Source organism: Peromyscus maniculatus, chromosome 2, assembly GCF_049852395.1.
Source record: "Peromyscus maniculatus bairdii isolate BWxNUB_F1_BW_parent chromosome 2, HU_Pman_BW_mat_3.1, whole genome shotgun sequence".
Taxonomy (NCBI): domain Eukaryota; kingdom Metazoa; phylum Chordata; class Mammalia; order Rodentia; family Cricetidae; genus Peromyscus; species Peromyscus maniculatus.
In genome coordinates, this window is record NC_134853.1 from 151,296,703 (window position 1) to 151,322,127 (window position 25,425).

Below are 25,425 nucleotides of genomic sequence, written 5' to 3' on the forward strand. Positions count from 1 at the left end.
TCTTTCTAGACAGCTCTTATATCTTAAATTACTCATTTCTATCAATCTATGTTTTGCCACGTGTTCTGTGGCTTACTGATTTGCTGGCATGTTGTTCCTTGGGCGGCAGGCTGGCGTCTCTCCCTCCTCTCTTCTGATCTGCTTTTATTTCCTGCCTGCTTCTAAGCTGCCTTGCCATAGGCCAAATGGCTTTATTTATCAACCAATCAGAGCAACACATTCAAGCATACAGAAGGATATCCCACAGCAGGTAAAGGGTTTTTTTTTTTTTTTTTTTTTTTTTCCCGTTTTTTATTTTGAGACAGGGTTTCTCTGTGTAATAGTCCTGGCTATCCTGGAACTCACTTTGTAGACTAGGCTAGCCTTGAACTCATTGAGATCTGCCTTCCTAGTGCTGGGATTAAAGGTGTGTGTCACCACCACCTGGCTCTGGGTAGTTATTAAGTGCTCAGCTACAGTGCTACCCCCTGGAAGCCATGCTGGCCTCCTAAGTCAGGGCTTACTGACCTCATCTAGCCCTCCCATTTAGACAGTGCAACAGTGTGGCCATTTCTTTCTGGCTTATCTGAGACAAGGCCTCACCTATCCCAGGCTAGGCCTTAAACTCATTACGAAGCTGAGGCTAGCCTGGAGCTCATGATCCGCCTGCCTCTACCTCTCAAGTGCCAGAATTACAGGTATGTATCATTACATCCAGCTGTCTTATTTTTAATACATTTTAAGAACCTTTTGTGGGTATGTGCACCCCTGTGGATGTGTGCTCATATTGTTGACTGTCTTCCTCCACTGCTCTCCAAGTCATTCCCTGAGGTGTCTCACTAAAACTTGCATTTTTGGACTTGACCAGACTGGCTGAGTTCTGGGGACCCATCTGTCTCTGCCTCCCCACAACAGTCCCCATGTTAGGGGTTACATAGCTATGTCATGGAGCGTGATTCTTGGGGTGCTAGGGACTCGAACTCTGACTTATATACCTGTATGCCAGGTACTTTACTGAGACATCCCTTATTTTGTTTTTGTTTTTGAGACAGGGTAGGTTTCTCTGTGTAGCCCTGGCTGTCCTGGAACTCACTCTGTAGACCAGGCTGGCCTCGAACTCTGGGATCCCCCTGCTTCTGCCTCCTGAATTCTGGGATTATAGGTGTATGCCAACACCCTTGCCTCTATTGGACATTTTAAAACTTCAAAACAGGAGAACACGGAGACACAAGCAGGCATAACAGAGAGACAATAGACAATTCAGATCTCTTCATGTCCGCTGTCCAAGCAGCCATGTAACCTGTGCTTGGAAGTTCCCGTGCCACGGTGCTCACGGACAAGTTATTTATCTGAGCCCGACTCTCCTTAGGACAGACCACTCAAAGTGCTGTGAGTCGCGCCACAGCATGTAGGAAGGGCCTGGGGGATGAGTGCTAAGACTTTGCTGTGAAGGTCTTCCTGAGACAGGACTCCCCCGTGCAGACTGGAGATGCCAACCTTCTGACTATGGTGCCCCATCTCTTCTCTAGAGGCTGCTTCTGCTGCACGTTCAACCCTCTTAACCATGGGTTTTGTTGCTGGCCTTTGAGTTGCCCAGACAGGCCCTGAACTCATTATGCAGCCAAAGACGCCTCTGTCCCTGGTCCTGCTGTCGCTGCTTCCCACATCAACCCGTGTGACTGGAATTTGGTCCCTTCCTAGAAAGCCCATGTCTCTGCAGTGACTGAGACTCCAGGACCCAGCAGCCTTGCCCTTGCCCACACCCCCTGCTTGGTCAGCACACAGCAGCTGTTCTGGACTCTGACCAACTGCAACAGCACCTCTTGAACCCTGATCCTTGGGGTCTCAGTCTGAAGAGGAGTCTCTAATGAGAATTGTCACATTCCTTGGGGGCTACTTTTATTTGTGGTAATTAACAGGGGCAGAGCACCAGCTCCCAGGACAACAGCCACGCCCCTGACAAGTGTCTCCTGGCAACAAGACTCCAGACAGCACCCAAATGACAAAAGTTACATTTAATTTACAATGTAATAAAGGTTACAGGTAAAAAGCTACACTAAAGCAGAAAAGGCCTATTACACAAATGTACAAGTCTGTACAAAGCCCAGACAAGGGCTCCTCCCTCGTCTCCTGTTAGCCAGGTCTAGCCTGGAGCTCTGAATAACCAGAACTCTCCACTGGGGGTGGGGGGGTGGGGGAGCCTCCAAACCAACAGCTGAGCATGTCCTCCTGACACAAACCTGGTCCTTGCAAAGCAGTCTTTTCCTGTTCAACGTAAGCCACCCTAACTGGTCATATTCTTAAGAAACTGCCTCATGGCACACACAAAAGGTGATGTCACGATGAGGGCAGCACCGGACTAAATGAGAACTAGGCAAGTGGAGTGTTCAGTGTGGACAAGGGAAACAGGTCAAGTCCAACAATACTGTTAAAAACCATAGCCCTGCCTGTGACGCTGGCCACTGACAAGTCAAAATGGTCTGACTCCAGCAGAAGTGACAGAGGAGAAAGGCCTAACTACTGGACCTCAAAACCACGGACCAAAGAGAACACTTGAGTTTACACCTTGGTTTAAATGAAGAATGCCCACCAACCTGGGATCCATGGCAACCATTTTGCTACCTGGGACTCACAAGGGAAATGGATTTAAATGAGGTTGCCGCATCCTCCATAGCTCTGGATTCCATCTATGTGTGCGACTTCGTATGAAAATGGTCCTAGGAGGCGGCGGCACAGGGAGAGCGCCAGGGCAGTCTCTTGGGGCCTGGGAAGCCTTTCTCCACACTTCAAGTGTTCTGACTCAGGTCTCTAACTGGTACTCTGGCTCCACCCCAGTCCCAATAGTACATGGTTAGGACCCCAGAGACTTTCTGAAAGACAATACCGCACAATGGAAAGTTTTCTCCCTAGTTCATTAGCTCCCCTAGTCAGCCCTCCACCCATCCCCACCCATCCCACCCTCTCCATAGCCAAAAATATCAAATCAGTAAGGAAGGTGTGGGCTTCTTGCCCGGCCAAGCCTCTTTTGCGTATTTCTTCTTCTTGGGTTCATTTACAGCTTCAGGGTTATAGACGGCAGGGTTTGGTGTGGGGTTTATGGTCACCGCCGACGGCACAACAGGAGTCAAGTCCACGTCAGGGGCGAGGTTCGGGTATGGCATGGGCAAGCCACCGATGAGTGCTGTCCCATGGATGCCGTGTGGTTGGGAGCCTGTTTCGCTATGTGTGGGGGGCAGGCCCCCGTAGAGTCCTCCACTGAAGGCAAAGTTCTGCATGCGCCTGCTCCCGGTCTCCTCCAGGCCCAGAGAGCCGGAGCCTTCCATCCGCTTCTTCTGTGGTTTGCCACAGGAGAGGGGAAAAAGAGAAAGGAGACATGAGATGAAGCCTTAGTTTCTCTCCATTCCAGCCTTAGAAAGCTAACATCTGGGGAAAGTGTCACCTTGCAGGCCAATGTTTCTGAACTCTCAGGGTCTGATGTCATCTAAGCAATGGCTCTTGTTATTTCTTTCGAGACAGTCTCTCTTACACAGCCCTGGCTGTCCTGGAACTCACTCTAGACCAGGCTGACAGCCAACTCAGATCCACCTGCCTCTGCCTCCCAAGTGCTGGGATTAAAGGTGTGCACCACCACACCTGCCTAGCCTTGGGTGCCCAATTTTTAAACAGTCCAAGAGTAATCAAATTTGTGTCAAGAATGTGTGTGGTAAGGATGTGTGTGGTTCCAACACTCGAGAGGCAGAGGCAGGCAGATCTCTGTGAGTTCGAGACCAGCCTGGTCTACAGAGGGAGTTCCAGGACAGCCAGGGCTACACAGAGAAACTCTGTCTCAAAAAAAAAAAAAAAAAAAAGTCACTTAGATATTTAAAGTGAGAGAGCTCTTGTGTAGAGTACAAGTACTCTGGGTCCATCCTCAGCATCAGAGCATGCATGGTTACCAGCAAATACACATTTTATGTAACTAATCTAAGCATTTGTGGATGTTAGTACCTGGCTGAGTGTGAGTAGTCTAGAATGCATTCCTTACAGGGATCAAAGATGACTGCCTTCTACAGACTAAAAACCTCAAACTTCCTCCAGCATTGCAGATCAGTCTCTTGGAACCACTTTGGGCACCTCTGTACAGGGATCTTGTCAGTGTAAGGGGCAATGCATATCCTTTAAGGGAGTTCTACCCACTAGGGAGCTCAATATGCTGAGAATCAGGGCATTTTGGTAACCTCTGCTTCTCCATTCCTAAACACACCTGACTTTAAACCTGAGATCTAGACGGACCTCAGTCAGTGCCACTCCTGTGCATACACAGGGCTGGGGTTGAAGAGAGCTGAGTAGTTAACAGCACCTACTACTTTTGTAAAGGACCCAGGCTCGATTCCCAGCACCCACATGGCAGTTCATAACCATCTGTAACAACAGTTCCAAGGGATCAGACACACTCTCCGAACATCTGAAGGCACCAGACATACATCATACATATACATACATGTAGGAAATATAAAAAAACAATTTAAGTAAATAAATCTTTAAAAAAAGGCATAACAATAATTGTTTTATTTTTTGAGACAGGGTTTCTCTGTGTAATAGTCCTGGTTGTCCTGGAACTCGCTTTGTAGACCAGTCTAGCCTCGAACTCACAGAGATCCTCCTGGCTCTGCCTCCCGAGTGCTGGGACTAAAGGCGTGGGACAGCACCACCCGGTGGCAAAATAATTTTTAAAAGGACATGGCAAATGCCACATGTTAATGCTTCTCTTTCATCCCGAGCCAGCAGAGAAGATAAAAGGAAGGTAGACCCGTCCACACCCTTAGGAAAGATGACTACATTTCCAGAGCAAATTGTTAGTCCACTGTATTCTGGCTGGCCACCTCAAGTCCTTCTGTGGGGACTCCAGGATTTCTGAGAGGGGTGAGGGGAAGGGTATTCCCAGAGAATGAAAAATGGGAGAGAAGTGCTGGAGAAATGGTTAAGCAATTGAGAGCACTAGCTGCTCTACCTGAGGACCCAGGTTCAGTTCCCAGCATCGACACAGTGGCTCACTCACAACTGTAACTCCAGCTCCAGAGAATCCAATGCTCCCCCAGGCTCTCTAGGGCACTAGGCATGCATGTGGTGTACGTGCATACATGCCATCAAAACACTCATACATATAAAGAAACATAAATTATACAGAATTTTTTTTAACAGGAGAGAAGCACAGGATGTGTTCTGAAATTACGCACAGGTTAGCATTCATCTATACTGTTTTTGGTGGTTGCTGTAATGCTGGAGATCAGGGCCTGGACTTAACCAAGCATATGTGGCACAACTGCATCATATCCCAAAATCCAGGTGGGATTTTGAGCACAGACTACTTGGCATTTCAAACACCCTTTTCTCGAAGGTGCTTCCTACCTTGACTGGAACCACTGCAGTCTGCACCATGTTCCGGAAGCGGCCGACAGAGGGGTCCACATCCTCTGCAAAAGGAGACCAGGGTAGGGTTGCGAGAGTAAGGGATTCAGCTGCACACCAAACAACCAGCTTGTTCAAATGGGAAGATACAGCTAATACTAAATATTATGTGCTAAGCCTTCCCAACAACCCCATAAGGCAGGGACTGCTGAACTGCACCAAGTAGATGAGAAACAGATCAAGGCTCAGAAGAGTCAAAGCACTAGGCCAGTCTAGCTGCTGGAGCAGGGAAGAGCCAAGACTTTAATCCAAGCAACCAGAAACAGGCCTGTGCGATGCACTGCTTTCCCAGAGTTTTTTCTTTTCTATGTATTTCTCTTTTGAGGGGAGATAAAACAGCAGACTATTTTAGTGGTAAAAATAAAATGACATGGAACTGGAGACATGGCTCAGAGGTTAAGAGCACGGCCTGCTCTTCTAGAGGACCTGGGTTCAATTCCCAGTAACCACGTGATAGCTCACAACTGTCTGTAACTCCAGTTCCAGGGATCTGGCATCCTCACATAGACATGTATGTAAGCTAAGGATCAATGCATATAAAATAAATAAAATAAAATGACAAGTGGCCATAACCACATATACTGCCATGTCTGTTCATCAGTAAAGATCAGAGTTAGGAATTAGAACCAGGGCTTCCCATTCAAAACTCACTAGAGGGTCTGAGAAGCCCGTCAAAGCAGCTCCTTTTCTTGGCTGAAGACACACCCCATAACCTAGAAAACTCTAGATTTTAGTTGTGTATATGTGTGGGTCAGTACAAGTGTGAGTGCATGTCTACAGAGTACAGAAGACGATGTCAGGTCCTCTGGAGCTGGAGTTTCAGGTGGTTTGAGCTGCCAACATAGGTGCTGGGAATGGAATTTGGGTCCTCTGCTGAGCCATCTCTCCAGCCCCAACGCCAAAGTGTCAAATACTCTCGACGCAGAGAGGTGGCTGGGCTGCTCCACAATGAATATAAGAGTTACATCACCAAGGGCTGAGTGAGTAGAAAGCACATCAAACACTTCAAGCAATCATTAGCTTAATATCATCAAAGAAAACGAACTGCTTCCCTAAGAGTGTTTTTTCTCACGTGCCATCTACTTTAAACTTTTAAAACAGGACATATAAGCCAGGCACTGTGGCACACACACTCAGAAAGTAGCAGGAGAAACTGGGAATTTAGCACTGGCTTTGGCTACATGAGACCCTGTCTTAAGAAAGAGGTGGGGGCATGACTGGAGAGTCGGTTCAGCCAAAACAAGAACACTGGCTGGGGCAGCCAGATTCCATCTAGGAGCTACATGGTGGTTCACAGCCACTGTAAGTCCAGCTCCAGGAGATCTGACCCCTTCCTGGCTTCTGCAGACATACAGCCTGGCCAAACACCCACACACATTAAATAAATAAAAAGAAATTTATCCTAATCCAAATGAAAAGCAGCAAAGAAAACAAGAGAACTGGAGGGATGGCTCAGTGATTAAGAACGTTTGCTGCTCCTCAAGAGGATGTGGGTTCATTTTTCTAGTATCTACATCAGGTAACTTCACAACCACCTGGAACTCAGTTCCAGGAGATCCAATGCCCTCGTCTGGTCTCTGCAGGTACCTGCACACACAGTACACATAGAGCACATCCGTGTGTACATGTACATGCATACATGTGCATACACATATATACACACTCAAAACCCAAAAACCCCGCCATGGTGGTACATGAGCTAGCTAGCCTAGCTTAATCAGCATCTAGGCTAGTGAGAGGCCTTGTCTCCAAAACAAACTGCTCGAGGCTGGAGAGATGTCTCAGTAAGCAGTTAACTGTGTTCAAAGCTCTCACAGAAGTTCACTTCCTTTCTGGCCTCCAGCCTGCATGTGGTATATATATCTGCATGCAGGTTCACATACGGACACACCAATACAAAACAAATAAAACTTAAAAACAAACATATACTCTACTTGCTTCTTCAGTGCTGGGATCACACTATGCCCAATTCCAGTTTCTGTTCTTTTTTTTTAAGATGTAGATATATCTTTATTTATATATATGTATATATACATGTATCTTTATATATATGTATGTGTATATATATATGTGTGTGTGTGTATGTGTTTTATCTGCATGTACACATCAGTACCCACTATATATTGTGTGCCATTGCTGTGAGCCACCATGTGGTTGCTGGGAATTGAACCCAGGACCCTTGGAAGAGCAGCCACTGCTCTTAATGGCCGAGCCATCTCTGCAGCCCCCTAATTCCTGTACATTTTTTTGAAACAGGCTCTCACTGTGTAGCCCTGGCTGGCCTGGAACTCACCATGTAGATAATGCTGGCCTCAAACTCATCAAGATCTGCATGGCTCTGCCTCCCAGGCAGGTGTGTACCACTACATCTGCCTAGTCCCTGCTCTTAAGTACTACAATGCCTTGCTTAAACACACTGCATGGTAAGGTGCAGGGTGCTGCTTTCTGATTTCTAGCTAGCCTAGAATATATAACATTGCAGTTTTCATCCCTAGTACTGAAAACTAGGATGACCCATGAGCAGGCTTCTCAGATTGAACATCTAGTCTCTGCCTGAACATTTCCTTTAATACCCACAATTGTGAGAAAGAATACAATCCAACATGCACTATCAACATGTACTTGTCACTGAACAGATGTCCCAGTATCTATCACAGGAATCCCTTTCACCTAAAGGTTTCTCATTTAAGTACGTGTGTGTGCGCACGCGCGCGCGCGCGCGCGCGCGCGCGCGCGCGTCTGTGTATCTCTGTGCGCGTAAGTGTATGTGTGCATGCACACATCCCATGATAAGTCTATGGAAACCAGGTCTTTTCTTCCAATACAGAGGGTCTGGGGACCAAACTCAGGTTCGGCAGCAAATGTCTTCACCTGGCAAGCTATTTTGATGACCCAGGATTTCTCTGAATTGTCTCTCTAAACATAAGCCTTGGATGTGCTGGTTCTCTATTTATGCAGGCTAACTCCCTGGTACCCACAGGCTCTGGGGCTGGCCTACTGGAGCTGGGCTTCCCCTTCTCCCCTCACACAGTTTCCTTATACCCCCGGCATCCAGAGGATTCTGTACATGGCTGAGAACCAGGGCTCGGGTGCTAAGGACAGCACAAGAGCTCTGTCAGCACAAGGGCAAATGGGATGACTATCCCCAACCTTCTCTGAATGCACTTGATTGGTTTCTCCATACCCCGATGGCCCAGGTTGTTTTCAATGAAGTGAAATCCCCTAAGTCACCGGTCATTCCCCACCCCACACCCACCACGGGCTGTCAGTGGAGCAGAGCTCTCATTTAAATAACTGCTATTTGAACCTGAATGTAGAAATGGAATGATTCTCACAGCATCTGTACACACTAGGCAGGTGCTGCCATTGTATCAGAGCACTTGAGAGGTAACATGAGCTCAAAAGATGAGTAGTCACCTAGCCAGTAAACTTAGGAGTCTGTGGTGGGGGCTGGAGAGATGGCTCAGAGGTTAAGAGCACTGGCTGCTCTTCCAGAGGTCCTGAGTTCAATTCCCAGCAACCACATGGTGGCTCACAACCATCTGTAATGAGATCTGGTGCCCTCTTCTGGCCTGCAGTCATACATGCTGTATACATAATAAATACATAAATCTTAAAAAAAAAGAAAAGTCCGTGGTGCCTTGAGTAACAACTGGCCCTCCATAGGCCCACAGGGAGTGGCACCATTAGGAAGTGTGACCTTGTGTCACTGGGGGGGACAACAAGGACGACGACGACACTTTGAGGTCTCAGAAGCTCAAGCCTGGCCAGTGTGTCACTGTCACTTCCTGCTGCCTGTGGATCCAGATGTAGAACTCTGAGCTACCTCTCCAGCACCCACCACGGCTGCCTGCATGCCACCATGCTTCCCGCCATGACAATAATGGACTAAACCTCTCAACTGTGAACCAGCCCCAATAAAAAGTTTTCCTTTCTAAGAGTTGCTGTGGTCATGGTGTCTCTCCACAGCAGCAGAAACTCTAACTAAGAGAGCAGCATCCTTCCCTACACACCGACGCTCTCACCTTCCTGTCATTTCCACATCAACTGCAGGTGACTTCCTTACAGGAGTGTTCGATGTCATTAATGGTGGCAGCAGATGGCACTCCAACCTTTGAGCTACCAAACCCATTCAGAACCCAGAGACAAGGATGCTGTTCAGAGTGAAGGTAACAAAAGCCATCTTCACTTAACCCTTCACATAACCCAGCACACTGGGTCAGCAGAGGACCAGCTTTGCTCTATATACCACATTACCCAGAGCCCCCCACAGCCCCTCCTTTTACAGGTCCACAGGACTTCACTGATGAACTATAGAGAATATCTCTCCGCAATATAGCACCCCAATGGCCCATACATTGATTGTGTTTGCTACTAAGACCTTAACCTTTCCATCAAAGAAATTAGGGAGCTGAAGAGATAGCTCAGTGGTTAAGAGCAGTGGCTTCCTCTCTGGACCCAGGTTCAATTCCCAGCACCCACATGACAGCTCAAAACTGCCTATAACTCCAATTTCAGGGAACATGACACCTTCACACAGACATACATGCAGACAAAACATGAATGCACATGAGATAAAATAATATTAAAAACAAGAAACTAGGGAGGACTCTTACCTGGGTTAATGATCTCATCATCCTCACTGAAAGTCACCCGTGAGTTCTTCCTCTTCCTCTTTGGTCTCTGAATGTCCAGATTTCCCTCCTCAATAGTGAGGGTTGAAATCCGTTTGTTGTGGGCAGTGTTGAACTCTGTCAGGTTCTAAGCCAAGGTTCACACAACAAAGACTAGAATTAGTACCCAGGGAGTTCCATGGGGAAAATACTAAATAAAGGGCAAGAAGGCACCTGGGGCTTATTCTGACCTCCAAGGCCAGTGAGAATGCCTTCTGCATTCAGAGGATTCCTACTGTCCTAATTAAGACTATTAATAGAGAACATAAACCATCCTCACCGACCATGAAAGTGTCATTTAAAAGGAGGCGAAAGGCTCTGAGAGAACAGGTCGCCCTTGAACTGAGGGGACAGTTGGTTACTTTGCTAGTCTTGAAGGAGTGCTACCACGACTTTATGCCAAGAATTAATGGAAATTTATCTGGGAGGAATACTAAGATTTATTTTAAAGTAACAAAACAGATGAAAAAGACAATAAAATCTTCTCAGTAGCTGGCCTCCTTGTAAACCAGCCTCCGTCCTGTGTGTGGGGTGGAGGGCGGGGACAGACAAGATCTATATAGACTAGGTTCTTCTCAAATTTATAACAATCCTCCTGCCTCAACTTCATGTGCTTAAGTGCTGAAATCACAAGAATGAGCCACCACACCTGGCTTTTTCTCCTTTAAAAGTTTGAAGGCCACTGGCAGCACTTAATTTTGGGCATTAATATCTTGTTCCTCTCCTTCCTGCATCTGGCCCCAGTTCCACCTGTCTCGTGATTAATTTGGCCTGAGCACCACGGAGGACCTAACACCTCACCAGAAGACAGGGAAGCACAACAGCCTGGAGGGGAACAGACAAGAGACACCAAGGCCCCAGATAGGAGGAGGCTACTTCAGAAGGAAGTGATGTCTGCACTGTTAAGTGCTATTGTTTTTCTTCCAGAAACCTGGGAAGCTGCTGGAGTGTATAGAAATAGTAAATGCCAGGGCTGGTTAAGAACATATTTGCATTTGGTCTATGTGGAGAGACAAACTACGGCACTGTAGTAACAGACATGTAAAATCACAAATTACTGGGGTCAGTCTCTTGAAAACAGGCTGGAGATACAGGATGGTTGTAGAGTGAGTGCTTACCATGCACATGGCCCTGAGTTTAATTCCCAACACCAAAATAAAGTGAAAGATTAAAATAACAACACTTTCACCACTTTGAAATTAAATTTTGTAAAATGCCTGGCCATAGAGGCATCCATATCTATAAGAACGAAAAGAGGCTATTTGTCCTTATTTGTTTTAATTTGTTATTTATTTATTTTTATTTTATGTATGTGGATGTTTTGCCTGCCTACATGTCTCTGCACCATGTGCATAACCAAAACTCCGCAACTGGAGTTACAGATGGTTGCTAGCCAGCACACGGGTGATGAGATTCAACCAGGTTACTCTGGAACAACAGCCTGTGAACTTAACCACTGAGCCATCTCTCCAGCCCCAAAGCAGCCTAGTTCTTAGATTCCTAGGTTGTCTGGTCAGCACCAAAAAGGCCAAACGAGTGACTGTTGGCTTTGCTAAGCTGGTGTTATTCAACACAACTTTTTGTGATAACAGAAATGAGTCTTCCATGGGTATCCAAGGAGTGTGAGTGTGTGTGTGTGTGTGTGTGTGTGTGTGTGTGTGTGTGTGTGTGTGTACGTGTGTACACATTCAAGGACTTCCCATGGATAGCAAAATATGAAGATCCTTAGGTGTCTATGCAGGCTCCCACAAACTTTCTATCAGCTCTAGATCATACTTTAAAGATTTATTTATTTATTATGTATACAGTATTCTGCCTACATGCATGCCTCCAGGCCAGAAGAGGGCACCAGATCTCATTACAGATGGTTGTGAGCCACCATGTGGTTGCTGGGAACTGAACTCAGGACCTCTGGAAGAGCAGCCAGTGCTCTTAACCTCTGAGCCATCTCTCCAGCCTCCCTAGATCATACTTAATGAGAATATCTATAGCCTCAATAATGTCAATGTTGTATAAAGTTATGCTGTTTACAGAGACTCTCATGAGATAGAGGTGATTGAATTCTCAACATGTTACCCACTACATATGTGAAGACGGAATACATGAATGTGGTTAGTGACTACTGCACTGGACGATGCAGCTCTATGCAGTCATAAGAACAGAGAGAACAGGGGCTGCAGATATGGCTCAGCAATTAAGAGCACTGGCTGCTTTTCCAGAGGACCTGTGTTCGATTCCCAGCACATACATGGCGGCTCACAACTATAACTCCAGTTCCTGGGGATCCAACTCCATATTCTGAACTCAGTGGTATGCACATACATTTATGCAGGCAAAACACCAAACATATAAAATAGGTAACATCTAACAAACCCACAAAAACTAAAACAGAAAAATGCAATTTCTTAGTCTCGGCCTCTAACAGCCAGTGAAGAAGCACATGGTCCCCCCACATGTGCAGGGAAACCTGGTCACAGCTGGCCATACGCATTGTCAAGGGCTCATCACCACACTGAAGAGCCTCCTGCTACTACAGACTGTCATTTCGAACAGGAAGAACGGCTACACACTGCAAAAACAAGGGTCCCCAAGACAAAAATGACAGGAATTACATCAAGCTCCGTCTCCTCTTCTGGAAGTCCCAGCAAGCCCTTGAGTTCATCATCCTCTCCCCCCATCTTCTCGTCTCCTTTCACAGCCGAGGGCAATGTCTGAGGCTTCTCTCGCAGAGTGTATGCCCTTGTGGATGCACCAAATGAAACCGTGGAATCGATGGGAATCTGCTGAGGCTTGTGAGGTTCCAACCGAATGTGACCCAAGAAAGTGCCATGAGCTGGGAATAACCAAATCAGAACTGTAAGGAGAAAATCAAAAGCAGCCAGCGTTCTCAGAGGGGGGCATCATCTTTGCCTCTCTGAGGAAGTCAGTTCCCAGAGCACTTCCGTTTTGTTTTTCTGATCGTTAGTTTCTAATGACAATAAATGTCACATTCAGGATTACATTCAAAAAGCAGCTTTTTTGTTTGTTTGATTCTTTTTCTAGTACTAGGGTCTTATCCATCCTAGGCCCAAGCACTCTACCTAGGATGTATTAAGCTACAACCCCAGCCCTTGGTTTTTGAGACAAGGTCTCACCATGTAGTTAGGGCTAGCTTTCAACTCACTATGTAGACAGTTTGGACTCAAACGAACTATGTTAACCATACTGACTTTTGAATTTACGATTTTCCTGCCTCATCCTCCTGAGTGCTGGAAATATGGACATGTGCCACTATGTCTGTAGAAAAAAACTTTCTAGGATGGAAATGTCACTAGTTCACTTCATCCTGTCCTGTGTTATAGCAAGCTTTGAATCTCTTAAGTGGATCTCTTACACACCTTTAAATCTGCTGATCTCCACAACGAACACCATTGCCTGTTCTCTGCTGCCAGAAAGGCTTGGCTGCATTCTGGGTCCAGCAGGAATGCCTCCAATCTAGCAGAAGCCATGCTCTGCTCTCCAAGGCACATACAAGGCAAGCATCGGTATGGTCTGCCCTCTCTAGCTCCAACTCTAACAACATGAAAACTGCTGGTCTGGTGGCATTATGCTTTAGCTTTTCCCCAGGACAGGAGAGGAGATTGGCCAGCACAGCTGCAATGTCAATGCCAAGGCAAGCCAAAATCCTACCAGAGTGAATTTTTCCATGTCAGCATTCTGCATGTTATGAAGGAAAGAAAAGGTAAGTACCTGTAAGACAAGGCTCGTCGAGTCCTTATGTAAACAGACTGGGAAGGTGTGTGTCTGTGTGTGCTCAAGTAGGTGGGGAGGGCCAAACAGGATGAGCAGAGAAAGTACAACTTTGTACGTTTGACTCTATTTATCATGACAAACAAGCAAACCTTAGCAGTCCACACCATCCAGTCTCAACTGCATTTTTGTAGACTATTTTAAGCAAAGTTTAAAATTTAATTAATTTAAATTGCAGTGTACTTATGAAATTAAAATTGTTGTAATTCAGTTAAAGCCAAGTATATCTGGGATAAATAACTAAATAACCTATTATAAACAATAAATGTTGCTCAAGTATTTTGTAAACATCCTGTATTGCTGCATACCAATGACACTATCATGATTTCAACTTAAACTGGATCCGAGTTTGCCACAGTCTTACAAGTACTTGAACATCAATACTCATGAGTTCCTTCATGCCATTTTTATTCTCTCTATATACAAATGTCTCTCAGAAGAGTCCTCCAAACTATCTTTTCCCCTTAGTCAATTATTTCAAGAAAATCTCAGAAATAAAGAGCTGGTTAAAAAAAAAAAAAAAAAAAAAAAAAGGTCCCCCCAGCCCAAGACCCCAAACAGCATTTCAGTCCCCATGGGGAGCAGGGACAGGAGGCAGGCACTTACTGCTGTTGAGATCTATCAAGAAAACTCTCTTCAGGTGCTTGTGGTAAACCAGTGCTGCATGGACTCGAGAGCAAGACTGGTGGTCGATGGTAAAGTCACACAAATCAGGGTTTCTCCCAAATAAGTAATACTTCTTCTCATCAATAATCAGTTTCTAAATGAACATGAAATTGCATATTACTTCATTCCTACTGCAACCAAGTTTAGCAAAAACTTCCCATCATACAAGTGGAGGATCTTGAATAGGTAAAATTTCTGGCAGTCGAGAAAAGCATCTCCCATTGTCAAGTTCTAGGGTCTAACAAGACCAGCATGGGGGGTTTCCCATGCAAGCTTCTAACCATCGTAAGATCCAAACAGGGAACATCTTTCACATGTGATGCATACTAGATCCTAAACGGCCAGCATGCATTCCTCTCACTTCTAGCTAAGATAAAAACATACTGTTCCATTAGTTCATCCTGGCTCCTGAGGGACATTATTTACCCCTGTTCCATGCATGCCACTGAAATTCCAAATGATAGACCTCTTCTCCAGGGCAATGGACTCATCGAAGTTCAACAAAAATGTCTTCAGGGCAGAACTGTCAGCTGAAGAACAGGGATCTGGACTACTGAACAGGGAAAAATGTGTCTTTGCCTATTTCTAAGTATTTATTTCAAGTCACTGGCACAAACTTACCTTAAGAATGCTCTATGAGCCAGGCAGTGGTGGCACATGCCTTTAATCCCAGTACTTGGGAGGCAGAGACAGGTGGATCTCTATTAGTTCAAGGCCAGTTTGATCTATTAAGAGTTCCAGGACAGGAAAGGCTACAGAGAAACCCTGCCTTGAAGCGCACCTCCCCCCAAATGCTCTATGTACAGGCCCACCTCTATGTACTCAAATAGCAGTTTACTAAGCTAAAACTTTTTGATGGAGGATTACATTTCATCTCTCCAAATACAATCCTCCACTGTGTAGAGCTGGTATCAAAAACAAAACAAAACTGTTCTTAATTCCATTAGACTTAAGTGGCCTCTTCCTGTGAGATAATTCTTATATTCTTCTTTTTTAAAATGTAACTCTGGGGGCTGGAGAGATGGCTCAGTGGTTAAGAGCACTGACTGTTCTTCCAGGGGACCTGGGTTCAATTCCCAGTACCCATGTGGCAGCTCACAGCTGTCTATAACTCTAGTTCCAGGTGACCCAACAAAGACACACAGGCAGGCAAAACACTAACGATGATAAAATAAAATGTAATTCTGGCTGGCCTGGAACTCTAGGCTAGCCTCAAACTCAGGGAGATCCCCCTGCCTCTATCTCCTAAGTGTTGGGATTAAAGGTGTAAGCCACCATACATTGCTGAAATAAGAATTTTACTAAGGGCTGAAATGGTAGCTGAATGCCTTTAATGCCAGCACTCAGGAGGCAGAGACAGGGGAGATCTCAGAGTTGGAGGCCAGCCTGGTCTATACAGTGAGTTCCAATAGAGCCAAAGCTATTATATAGTAAAACCCTGTTTCAAAGGAAAAAGACAGAAGACTGAAAAGATGGTACAGCGGTTAAGAACACTGGCTGCTTTTACTGAGGACCCAGGTTCGGATCCCCAGAACCTACATGATGTATCATAACTGTCTTTAACTCCAGTTCTAGGGAATATGACTTCTAGTCTCCACAGGCATCAGGCATGCACACAGTGCACATAAATATAGGCAAAATACTCATACACATAAAGTAAAAATATCTTTTTTTCTTAAAAAAAATCATTTGATTAGCAAATGAGTAGGAAGGGCAGAAAAAGAAAGTGCCTTCTTTGAGCTGAATCATGCTCTATGAAAAGTTCAATTGTTGTCACAGACTGTTATAAACTAGTCATAGAAGGAAGGACACTAGGGGAATCATTACCTACGAGTTCCTATTTCTAGCCTGATGCTAGTGGTCTAGTAATCTAGTATGAGCACCTGATGACCATCATTTAATATGCTGCCTTTTCCTTTGAATATAAGGTCTCATTAAGCTCTGGTTCACATTCCACCCTACATTCCTAAAATCCTCGAGAAGCCAGGAATAGCAACACCTATTCTCTTAAAACTTCAAGCCAGGCGTGCTGCACCAACACGCCTTTAATCCCAGCACCTGGAAGGCAGAGGCAGGGGATCCCCAAGTTGGGGCCAGCCTGCTCTTCTACAGAGTTAGTTCCAGGACAACACAGAGAAACCCCATCTCAGAAAACAAACAAACAAACAAACAAAGAACTTCAGAGGTTAAGGCAAGGTGATTGCAAGTTCAAGGTTAGCCTAGATTACACATAGTAAGGCCCTGTTCTCCTATTCTCATTCATTCTCATTCTCTCTCTCTCTTTCTCTCTCTCCCGCACTCCCTCTCTCCCTCTCTCTCACACACACACACACCAACAAAACAAACCAGAGAAAAGCTAGCACAAAGCTTAGAAGAGATGTATAATGAAGTAGAAGGCTAGAAACCAAGAACTATTCACCCGTGGATAAGTCATTAAACTCACAGTAGATAATGCCCCACGGAGGGGGCTCACCATTCAGGACATATGCATCAGTGTCTCCACATCTCATTCAAGACTTCTGGCACTGTTAGCAGCAACAACTGCTATGCACTTACCTGCCACACTCCTGCCATGAGTTTTACAGTGTATCACTGGTGAGGACAATCCCCTAGGGTTGACATCCTTTCCATTCTCAGATATACCACCCTCCCTTATAAATTTTTTTTTAAAGTAAAATAAAGGAACTGGGGAGACAGCTCAGAGTTAAGAGCACTAGATGCTCTTCCAGAGGACTGGAGTTCAATTCCCAGAACCTACGTGGCAGCTTACAACTGTCTGTGACTCCAGGGTCTAATAACCTCACACAGGCATACATGCAGGCAAAACACCAATGACATAAAATAAAAATAAATTATTAAAAAAGAAAAATAAAATTAAAATTTATTTGATTTTACAGTTTAATATATTTTGTTTCCTTTTTTTCAAAGTAAGATTTCATATATTTTAAGCTGGCCTCAAACTTGTTATGTAGCTCAGAGTGACTTTGAACTTCTGACCCTCCTGCCTTTCTCTACCTCCTAAATGCTAAGATTACATGCACGTACCACAAAGCCCACTTAAATGTGAGCATTTAAAAATGCCAGCCATGGTGGTGAATACCTTTACTTCTAGGTAGAGGCAGGCAGATCTCTGTGAGTTCAAGGCTACAGAGGTCTACAGAGTTCCAGGCCAGAGCTACATAGTGGGACCTAGTCTTAAAAAAAAAAGTTTATTTTCATTTTGTGTTTGTGTGCAGGGTAAGTGCTGTGTACAGGTACCTGTGGAGGCCAGAAGAGGGCATCTGATCCCCCAGATCCCAAGTTACAGGTGGCTGCAAGTGGCCCAATCTGAATGCAAGGAATTGAACTCAGGTCCTCTGGAAGAGCACAGATTCTCAATTGCTGAGCCACCTCTCCATCCCCCAGTCTGAGCATTTAACACCTCTGCTATATAATTTCTTTAATGCACTGGTACTAAAGGGTAAACCAGCTGGGAACGAACATTTTAAAGAGTAAGTATGTATCATAGGTCATATGCCCCAAAATAAAAAAAAATCTTCTTTCCCTTTAACCAGTTACTCAGTTTCTCCCAAGCTTAGCTCTATGATTCAATCAATTCAAGCAGCTTAGATCTGTGGGTCACTTCTGGGGAATTCCATCCAGCAGTGCCCACATGCTGCCGCTATAGATCATTTCAGGGCCATACTTCGGAGCACCCAGATTTGTTAAAGGCCTGACAGCCAATAAGTCACCCCAGTGTTACATTTTAAAACACAAATTAAGGTGGGCTGTGATTATGCACACCTGTAACCCCAGCATTCAAGAAGCAGAGGCAGGAGGATCACAATAAACTGAAGGCCAGTGTGGTCTATATAGTGAGTTCCAGGGAAAGTCAGGGGGTAGCTTTTGGGACTTTGACTCAAAACCACAAAAACACCCTGCCCACACCACACCACACCCACCCACCCCCCCCCCCAAAAAAAAAAAAAAAAAAAAAAACAGAAAAAGACTCTTGTTACGAAAAAGACATTGGAAATTGGAAGTCTGGTGTAATGGTTCCTGCCTAAAATCCCGGCACTTTGGAGGCTGGACAGAAAGACCACTATAGATTCAAGGCCTGCCTGAGCTACACAGTAAGTTCCAGAACAGCTTAAAGACCCTCTCTCAAAATGGTGATTGGGGAATGCAATGGTGATTCAAGAGGCAGAGGCAGAGCTCTTGTGAGTATGAGGCTAGCCTGATCTACATAGTGAGTTACAGGCTGTAACAGAGAGCTCTGAAACATTAACAATGTAAGATAGCATTTATGCAGGTTGAATCTCACTGTATGTCTCACTTATATTTTTATTTATAAATATGGCATCCTCACTAACTTGTCTGTTAATAACCACAGTGTTCATAGTGGGTCACAAGCAATGATTCTAGGGTGCAAAAGACGTATCAGAGATTGAGTTAGACCAAAAAAAGAGCGAAAGGATTCTCATGTTACAGGCACACATTCACTATCAACAACCACAGAAATGTTAAAAGGGAATTTTAATGGAAAATCATACCTCTTAGAATTAAGGAAATATGTTAAAAGTGAATGAATCATGCACTGCTCTTTCTGGCTACTACAGCTGTGATTTTTGGCTAGCTACAGCCAACCACTATCAGATGTGCCTCTGAGTTATAACTCAGAATGTGTCTTTACACACTGGGCCTAAAAGACTCATGGCTTTTACTTTAATATCGCACTTCTTCAACCCAACTATCACGACATATCACAAGCCTCTGAAACAAGACTAGGATATAGATAGCTCGGTTAGTATCCAGTGCTGATCAAATCTAAAGCTTTAAAATACATACACCTAAGCTAAGGAGTGGAATACTTGCCCAGAAGCATGAGACCCTTGTCTGATCACTAGCATGGCAAAATAAATACACACACACACACACACACACACACACACACACACACACACGGAAACACTTCTCAGGCCTATTCTATTAAGAGCCATATAGAGATAGCTATGGATAATAATTTGAAGTGGTGTGCAACTCAGCACATGCAGAAATGAAAGATAAGAGCATGAGCACCAGGTGGAGACCAATAATCACAGGGTGCTGAGTAAGGTAAAATACTTTGAAATATACATCTCCCACCAAGGAATGTGATGTTATCACTGAACCTTTCTGCCTGTTCATTCTTATTGGAAACTAAAGACTTACTAAATTCTAGTAAAAGATTTCTTCTTTTAGTTTATTGTTATTCCTCTGCGTGCCTGTGTGTACTGGAGGAAACAGGCAGTGGAGGAGGTCAGGACAACTTTGTGTAGTTGGCTCTTTTCTTCCACACTCGTGTGAGTTCCAGGGGTACAGCTCAAGTAGTTAGGCTTGCATAGCAAAGCTTTTCCCTGATGAGACATCATCTCTCCAGCCCACAACACAGATTTCTTTACGTCTTCAAATTTCACACTATTCTATGGAGCAACAAATTTTTTTCCTATGGAACCACCTGGAGTAAAAGAAGTTCCTAGATATTTTTAATAAGCACTTGAGGTCCTCTCTGCCCTATAAAGGAACCCATGAAAGTTCTTTTCCAGAAAAGAACTCAAAGGGGCTGTGTGAGACTGGGTCAATTCTGCAACTCCATCTGACCCCCAAAACCCCTCCCTTTCCAAGCTAGTATCTATATGTCATCTTTTTTATTATATACACCAAGGAAAAATAATTACACTTAATAATAGAGCTTTGAATCCAATTTCTAACTATGAAACTAGTGGATTTAGCCTCCATTTCTTGGTAAATAACTATATATACACACACAAATAAGGCAGATATGGTGACTCAGATAATCCCAGCACTTGGGAGACCAGGGTAGGATGACCAATGAAACCAGCCAGGGTTAATTCCAGTGAGCTCCAGGCCAGTGTTGGTCACAGAGTGGAACTCTATCTCAAATATGAAAGAACAACATCCCAGCCCTTGGGAGGCAGAGGCAGGTGGATCTCTGTGAGTTCCAGGTCAACCAGGCCTACATAATGAGATCTTGTCAACACCAATCAAACAACAAAACCCCACTATAATCTAATAGCTAATCATTGCACTCTAAGTTTGATGTGACACAGACTCTAGAAACCTATGCAAAAGCTGTAATTCCACTAAACGTTTCCTTTGTAACATTTAACTATAATTGTGTGTGTGTGTGTGTGTGATTCTGTCTCTCTCATTAGTTTTTTTCAGATAGGGACCCAGTATACAGCCCTTCTGACCTCCAACTCACAGAGGTCCGCCTGCTTCTGCCTCCCAAGTGCTGGGATTAAAGGTGTACGCCACCATACCTTGCCTCTCCCCTTAGTTTTAAATGAATAGATCTCAGCTCCATTTCATTTTCTTTTTTGACAGTGTCCTACCTAACAATACTACTCTGATGGAACTAATCTTTAATCTCATAGAAGCAGCTTAAATGTTAAACTCAATTTATATCATAAACTTCCTCAGTTTATAATAAACTATATATTCCAGTTTGTCTGAGCCCTGCAGACCTATGAACTGTTAAAAGTTATCTTCATTTGGAAAGTGAGAGAAATAATAAAAAACTGAGTGTCTGTGGAAGAGAGGAGTATTGAGTGCTGGAGACCAAATCCAAAAGGGTTGTTTGAATGCTAGACCGACACTCCATTGCACAGCTACATCCCCAGTCCCTAGAGCTTTTAACAGAGGGACCCCCCCCCCAAAAAAAAGAAGAAAAAAAAATCATGGACAAGCCAGTGTGGTGGCACATACCTTTAATCACAGCACTTGGGAGGCAGAAGCAGGTGGATCTCTGTGAGTTCAAGGCCAGCCTGGTCTACACAGGGAGCTCCAGGACAGCCAGGACTACAGAAAGACCCCGTCTTAAAATAGACAAACAAACCAAACAAACAAAAACAAAAACAAAGAAGAAAAATAACATGGCTGAAAACAGAGCAGAGGAGAGTCACTAAGAAAACCCTTTAGAATGGGGTGCATTTCAATACCTCGATTAGTTTGTCTCCTTTCACTACATCCAGATGTAAGCCAGGTGGGGGTTTACCTGCCCTGGAAAAGAGCAGAAAAAAAGCGTTTTTCAGGAATTAGTCCATAAATGTCTTTTACAACCTCTATCCCATTCGACATCGGGGCTCTCCTGCCAGCCTATCATTAGTTCAAAGAGAAATGTCACGTCCTTCACTGTTAGAGCTTTTCTACCTTTGACACTTTCTTCCCAAGTGAGTCAATTGTTCTAGAGGAGATCTTGGCAGATCTGTATTTAGAGCAGTCAAATTAAATAAATAAAAACCCCTGCATTTTAACACTTCAGAGAGAAAAGAGTTCAGTGTATAAGCATGTCTTGTCACCTGGAGAGGTTTGTTCTCTTTGCTTGTTTTTTGAGACACAGTCTCATGCATCCCAGGCTAGCCTTAATCCCTAGTGGGTTTGTATCTGAGGATGACCTTGAACATCTGAGCCTCCTACCTCCACCTTCTCTGTGCTGAGATTACAGGTGTATGCCACCATGCCTGGTTTAACCTGGGGTTTTAATCTAAGATTTGCTACTCCTGATATAAGGACAGAATAAACCAGTTTTGCTGTGCACATCACACATCTGAATTTCCATCAGAGGGATCACTCCAACTTCAAGGCCATCCTAGTTTATACAGCAAGTTTCAGACCAGGCAGGATTACATATACAGATCTTGCCCCAAAACAAATAAACAAATCTTAGTTGTTTGGGGACTGATCGATATGTGTCTCATCACAAAATAATCAGAAACTATTACCCAGATGAACTCTTCTGACCAAATCAGAGATGTGTAATTAGGGAACTAGGGCAAATCAAAACCATGCCCATGAAACCAAGTACCCTGAACAGGTCTTTCTGAAAAAAAAAAAAAAAACACCAAAAAACCAAACAAACAAACAAAAAAAAAAAACACAATTCGTTGAACTTTTCTCCGTACTTTGCTTTATCATTCAAGGGGGATGTGTGCATATCAAGTCACCTGACATTTAATGACAGGTGATCTCAAAGAGTCTCTTTATATTTGGCTGGCCCAAATTTGAAATCGGTGCAGGGACCAGTGTGGATAAAGAATTTGTAGGCTGAAGCAAATGGATATTTTTTTTTTTAGAAGTATAAAGAAATACAGAAAACAGCCAAACATTCATTTGCTTCCTGGGCTTGCTCATTTAGACCTTCCAGGGCCCTTACATTTGCAGTCTATCTAATTGAAGATTCAACACAGTCATCTCACGGTTCTGCTCCAACATTTTATGGCACTAGCTAAAAGGACAGTGCATTGGACAAAAGCCCATTTTGTTCGAGAAACAGGTTAAAAATGAACATTAAGACCAAAATATATTTTCTGAACATCCTATCATGTGCGTGACTCGGGCCTAGGAGCTGGAAATGATGCATGGGTTTTTGCCCTTGAAGGTCTCAATGTAACAGAAGACCGAGAAGTAACATGTTAACAACCGTGAGGAGCCGCAAAAGCAGAAAGGGGCTAACTCGGATGCATCCTCGTGCAAAGCAACGCGCATTTATTCATCCTGTACCCTACTCAAGGCTTCAATCACCTTCCTACTCCTAGGAACTTCCCAAGGGAGGAAAATGATGTATTCTAACAACTTCTGGTGTCTTTTGTACCGGGCTACGAGCTGGTCTGGTCACAGAGAACAAGGGGAATAGTTCCGCGCCATCCCTGCCCTCGAGGAGCCCCCCGTCCGCGGGAGAAGGGTAAGCACCGCTCGGAGGATGCAGCAGCCACGGAGGGATGCAGCACCAGGCTGGGCTGGGCTGGGGAAGCCAGCTCGTGCGCGCCCGGGACGTTCAACACCGGGGGCAGGTGGGATGCTCCCTGGGAGCACCAGACACTCAATGAGGAGTTGGAGCAAGTTAGGGGCCAAGGCCTCAGGCACCTCTGCGAGCGGCTGACCAGCCAGGGGCTGCCTAAAGTGAACGCCTTCGAGCCCCCAAACCTCGGGTTTCCTCGCAGCCTGGGCCCCTGTTCCTCCGCACGCCGCCCGGCCCCTCACAGCGGACAGTTTTCCCTCAATCATTCCAGGCTCTTTTGGAGCCGCCCGTTTCGTCTCAAAAAAGAAAGAAAGTAAGAAAAAAACCCAGCCTCCCTTCTCGCCCCGGTTAGCCCACGCCAGGCCGTGCCAGCCCCAGCAGCCCCGCCACTCACCAGGTCGGGCAGTCGAACAGCGGGAGGCTGGAGCCGGAGTTCGCGGCTGCCGCCATCTTGCGTCTCCCCCTCCCATTTGGCGGGCCCGAGGCACGCCGGGAAACTGGGAGGTCGAGAGGGAAGCGGCGGCATCCCAGCAGTCTGTGCGCGCACACGCACGCACGCACGACGCAAGCACGCTGGCGGGGGGCGCCTCTGGTGGTGGTTAGTTTTATTTTGAAGTCTGCGGTGTTTGCTGCGAGGCTAGGGGTTCTCCTTGGTCTCAGTGTCAGAAGTGGCTTGCACCGAGGGGTCGGTTTCCCGCTCGGCTCTCCTCCAAAGGCTCCCAGCACCCGAGCCTCTCGCGCTTCATCTAGAGATAAGTGATCGCTAGAGACAGAAGAGATTGCTCATTCCGTTCTCCTTCCAGCCCGCCTCTGGAAAGCTGCATCCAAAACCGCATCCGTACTCATTTCTAGTCCAAGTCTGGAGTGTTAACAGCGCAACACTCCAGCGAGGGCTCAACATGTACGAATGAGGCCACTGGTTCACTCTCCAGCACCAATAGTTCTGAGGCTTGAGGGCGTCTATAGGTGACTAAGGGTCTGTGTCAGAGATCCTATAGTCTGTTTATGAAAACTTGGGAGAAACTGCAGCCAGGCGCAGGCCCGAACAGAAAAAGGTGTCCAGGTTTTCACTGGGCATAGGTCAAATGATTAATAAAAGCCCCTTAAGGATTTTTCTACTTGGGTCGTAGTGACTATACTGCACAAGGAAGCATGAGGGTTGCCATCTTCCTCTCAGCCCCTAGCTTGCTGGTTGTAATGGCTTTGTCTTTTGAGTGCTTACTGGGAAGTATGTGTTTTATATGGGTCATCTCACATGGTATTACCAATGTTCAAGAAGGATTGATTCCAGAAGAGACACTCAGAGTGAGTTGTCCAGCCTCACCCTAAAACAAGGAGTGGAATTTTAACCTGAGTATATATAAAGCCAAAGGCCAGGCTCTGTCACTAGTCTCATAGGTTTCTGACAGACACACTCTTACTAGTATGCAGCTGATGTCCCTTTTACACATTTGCAATAAACCTGGCATGATGATCAGGCAGTTTTTCTTTTTTAAGAAATATTATAGGTGTGGTAGCACATGCCTGAAGTCCCAGCACTAGGGAGGTAGAGGTAGGAGCATCAGGAATTCCAGAAGACAGCCTCAACTACACAGTCTAAGCTTCTTGAGATCCTATCCCCAAAATTCTGTAGAATTACTGTTCACTAAGAAAGGCACTGTTCAGGGCCAAGGAAATGGTTCAGCAGGTGAGCTGTGCAAGCCCGGGGCCCTGAATTCAGATGCCCAGCACCCATGTTAAAAAGCCAGGTGCAGCTGTAATCTGTGTTGGAAAACCTAGGACAGGTGTATCTTAGGTGCTTGCTGGTCAACGCATACAGATTCACTGAACTCATGTACGTGATGTTGACGTGTTGTCTTCACAGACATGCATACACATCAACATCCACACCTGAGCACTCACACAACATAGAGTTCAATAAGTGAAGGACTCTGATGAAAGTAATTATTTTCGACCGGGCGGTGGTGGCGCACACCTTTAATCCCAGCACTCGGGAGGCAGAGGCAGGCGGATCTCTGTGAGTTCAAGGCCAGCCTGGGCTACCAAGTGAGTTCTGGGAAAGGCGCAAAGCTACACAGAGAAACCCTGTCT

At 45.3% G+C, this 25,425-nt stretch overlaps 1 protein-coding gene and 1 non-coding gene across 2 annotated transcripts; both read right to left on the reverse strand.

Annotated features, from left to right (window-relative positions):
• Nucleotides 1-1,975: 1,975 nt before the first annotated feature.
• Nucleotides 1,976-23,881, reverse strand: Ppp1r8 (protein phosphatase 1 regulatory subunit 8). The gene is made up of 7 exons (XM_006975605.3): nucleotides 23,729-23,881; nucleotides 21,536-21,596; nucleotides 14,496-14,649; nucleotides 12,713-12,933; nucleotides 10,044-10,188; nucleotides 5,368-5,432; nucleotides 1,976-3,311 (listed from the first exon to the last, which is right to left on the reverse strand). Exons 1-7 carry the CDS (start codon nucleotides 23,782-23,784, stop codon nucleotides 2,958-2,960), a joined length of 1,056 nt encoding a protein of 351 aa, XP_006975667.1. The 5' UTR covers nucleotides 23,785-23,881; the 3' UTR covers nucleotides 1,976-2,957.
• LOC121827764 (small Cajal body-specific RNA 1) lies at nucleotides 19,189-19,354 on the reverse strand. Its single transcript, XR_006070065.1, has one exon.
• Nucleotides 23,882-25,425: the final 1,544 nt, after the last annotated feature.